Here is a 2,831-nt window from a genome sequence, read left to right as displayed (position 1 = left end):
AGGCATTTTAAATTTAAGACCTATAGCTGCCCTGGTGCTTGAATAAACACTGGTAATATGTAGGTGTGTGCTAAATTATTGTGGTTAACAGTGCTACCTATTGTGGTTAACAGTCCTCCCACTGTTACAATACTGTGTATAATACAATAACCAATGAATATAATTATGGCTGCAAATTTCTACCCGGGCAAAGCCCGTGCTTGCCCGGGTCCAAATACGCCTATGCCTGCTGGCAAGAGTACACTCTTGCTGCTGGTTATGAAGCTAAAGTATCAGATTATGGTACAGCTAAAGTAGTGCAAGCTGAGAATACTGGTACTGTTATGCCAGGCAATGTTGCATATGCTGCACCAGAAGCTCCTATTCCTGATCGACACAGTCCAGCAATGGATGTCTACAGTTACTCTGTTCTCCCGAAGGCTTATGGAAATGAACTTGTGCTCTCGACCAGAAATCATTGACGACAGCAGAGAGAGATGTACAATCTGGTAGTGTCTCCTGGTCTGATATGAAGTCTCTCATACAAAGAGGACTCAATGCTAATCCTAGAGCTCGTCCTACTATGGCTCAAGTAATAGAGTCATTGAAAAGGATGAAGACTTGATTACTGAATTGTTTGTATATTGACCGTCAACACAACTCTCACCATACTTGTATTTTGGCTTTATGATTTAAGTATTGTCGGTATTAATAATATTGCTACCTTTTTCATCAATATTTTTGTGTATTTTCAGTTAATGTGGTATTAATTCAGGCTAAAGTCTGGTAAAAATTTCTAGTAGTATCACGTGATCCAGTGGCGGGCTAGTGTATAGTAGCTGGGGCTGGGCAGCCCCTGCATATGGCCATCAATTTAGGCCGAGAATTAAGCTGCTGTACCTAGTGGCTATGACGTCTAAAAGTAAGTGTTAATGTCACTATTTAGTATCATGTACTGTCATAGATCAGTTGAATAAAAGAGCTGCTCACCGCACTGTATCAGTAGGTGATTCACTGTATGTGTGGGCTGGTGCCCAGGATGGTTTACCCAAAATACATGATAGTGAAGAGAAGAGAAGGATCACTGGTAATGTACAGCACTTTACTCCTTCAACTGGTCAATGGATCACTAGAGGTACTACTGGCACTCCTCCATTAGGAGTGAAATCGTACTGCTGTACTGTAATAAATGATCAATTGTATTATTTTGGGGGCTTTTGTGGCCATGATGACTGCTATCACAACAGTATTATACAACTGGATACCGCTAGTTTTCAATGGAGAGAATTAGAAGCGACTGATGCAACTAGACCAGTTATGATGAGGGGTAGTGGTGTAATGATATCATTTGAACATGATGGAGTGCACCATTTATTGATGATAGGAGGGGCAGGATCTAAACCAGCGGTACAACTACCTCATTATAAATATATTAAGTTATCTAATAGAGACTGGCGTACTAATGAGCACTCGATATATAATCTGTCGTCAAGTAAGATTCTATATAACTGTTTGAAATTATATTACTCATAATAATTTAGGAAAATGGAGTAATCCTTTAATCATTGGTCAGTGTATACCATCTGCTAGTGGCTTTATCATTGAAAAGATCAATAACACGAGAGCTGTACTGTTTGGTGGAGTAGAGATTGATGGTGATAATAAGGCTACTATTACTAACAAGATTTATATATTAGAGATATCGATCAGCAGTGTGGTATGTTAAATTATGTGTACTGAATATATGCACACACACACACACACACAAACCCACTTACAACAATGGTTACATGTACAGTAATGAGTAGACCAGTTGACGCTAAGTATATTCATAGTGATACCATAAATAAAGTAAAATTTTCCTGCTGCCATTTGGAGTCCTAGTTCCAATGGTTGTCTATGGAGTAATCGTGAAAAGAGCTTATTCTCCAAAAACTGCTATATTTATTCGTGACAACAATCTTGCTACTGCTTACTGACCATCATCCAGTGTCTATAGTTGGCTTACAGACTTTAATAAGTGCCACTAAGACATATAGAAGCAAAGATATTGCTTTTTTCCATTCTACTTTTAGTAAACTATGACTCCAAAATGGTGGCAGGAAAATTTTACTTTATTTATTATGTACATGTAAACACGGCATGGCTCACACCACCACTTGGTCTCAGCAATTGCTACCTACACTCCCAGAAGAACTACATGTACATGTACATGTAGGTGAGTTACCATCTACACATGTACAAACAAAGACCTTATCCATAAAACCACAGAGCCTATATACCAGTTTTACACATGCATGTACGCATATACCGGTGTGCTACACAAACTTGGTATTAGCTTATAAGATCAACTCTAGTTTAGAATTACAAGAATTACCTAAAATTTGTGTGACCTGACTGAAGTGGATTTGGCAGAGCAGGGAGAGTTGGGTACCCTGCCGTATTCAAAAAAATGTTTTAACGCCGCATCTGGTTATCATCAAGGCCAGATTGCCGGTCTCTTTGGAGGGTCACATGAGAAAAATCACACCTCTAACCATAATGACTAACACACATGAGCAAGCAACAATAATAGTAACAAAATTTAAGTAGTAGCAAATGTAGCCAAGCCACATAAGCAGAACTGGGGCAAAAGACCATGTGATGGTGACAACAAGGGTCAATCAGGGACGGATCTAGGATTTAATTTTGGGGGGCAATTATCTATGAGATGGGTGGGATAATTACAGGGTGTGGTCAAGTAAACTTGTGCAGAACTAGTCTCGCAGGGCTAGACTCAATTTTTAGAATAGAGTCTGGTTTCATGCCTAACATCAACTTGTGCTTGTCTGGTGGAATTGGTTGACCTAATC

At 39.2% G+C, this 2,831-nt stretch overlaps 1 protein-coding gene across 1 annotated transcript; it reads left to right on the top strand.

The window, feature by feature from the left end:
- The first annotated feature begins 797 nt into the window (after nucleotides 1-797).
- LOC105315068 (uncharacterized) lies at nucleotides 798-1,720 on the top strand. The gene is made up of 3 exons (XM_011409569.2): nucleotides 798-901; nucleotides 944-1,471; nucleotides 1,521-1,720. The coding sequence occupies exons 1-3, from the start codon at nucleotides 889-891 to the stop codon at nucleotides 1,703-1,705; spliced, it is 726 nt and encodes a 241-aa protein (XP_011407871.2). The 5' UTR covers nucleotides 798-888; the 3' UTR covers nucleotides 1,706-1,720.
- The last annotated feature ends 1,111 nt before the right edge of the window (nucleotides 1,721-2,831 follow it).

The sequence above is a fragment of the Amphimedon queenslandica genome, unplaced genomic scaffold (assembly GCF_000090795.2).
Source record: "Amphimedon queenslandica unplaced genomic scaffold, v1.1 AMPQUscaffold_11864, whole genome shotgun sequence".
Taxonomy (NCBI): domain Eukaryota; kingdom Metazoa; phylum Porifera; class Demospongiae; order Haplosclerida; family Niphatidae; genus Amphimedon; species Amphimedon queenslandica.
This window is presented reverse-complemented; position numbering and strand designations above follow the sequence as displayed.

Coding starts and splice junctions, on each gene's coding strand:
- LOC105315068 (XM_011409569.2), top strand. Junction 1,472..1,520: donor GATATATAATCTGTCGTCAA/GTAAGATTCTAT, acceptor ATAATAATTTAG/GAAAATGGAGTAATCCTTTA.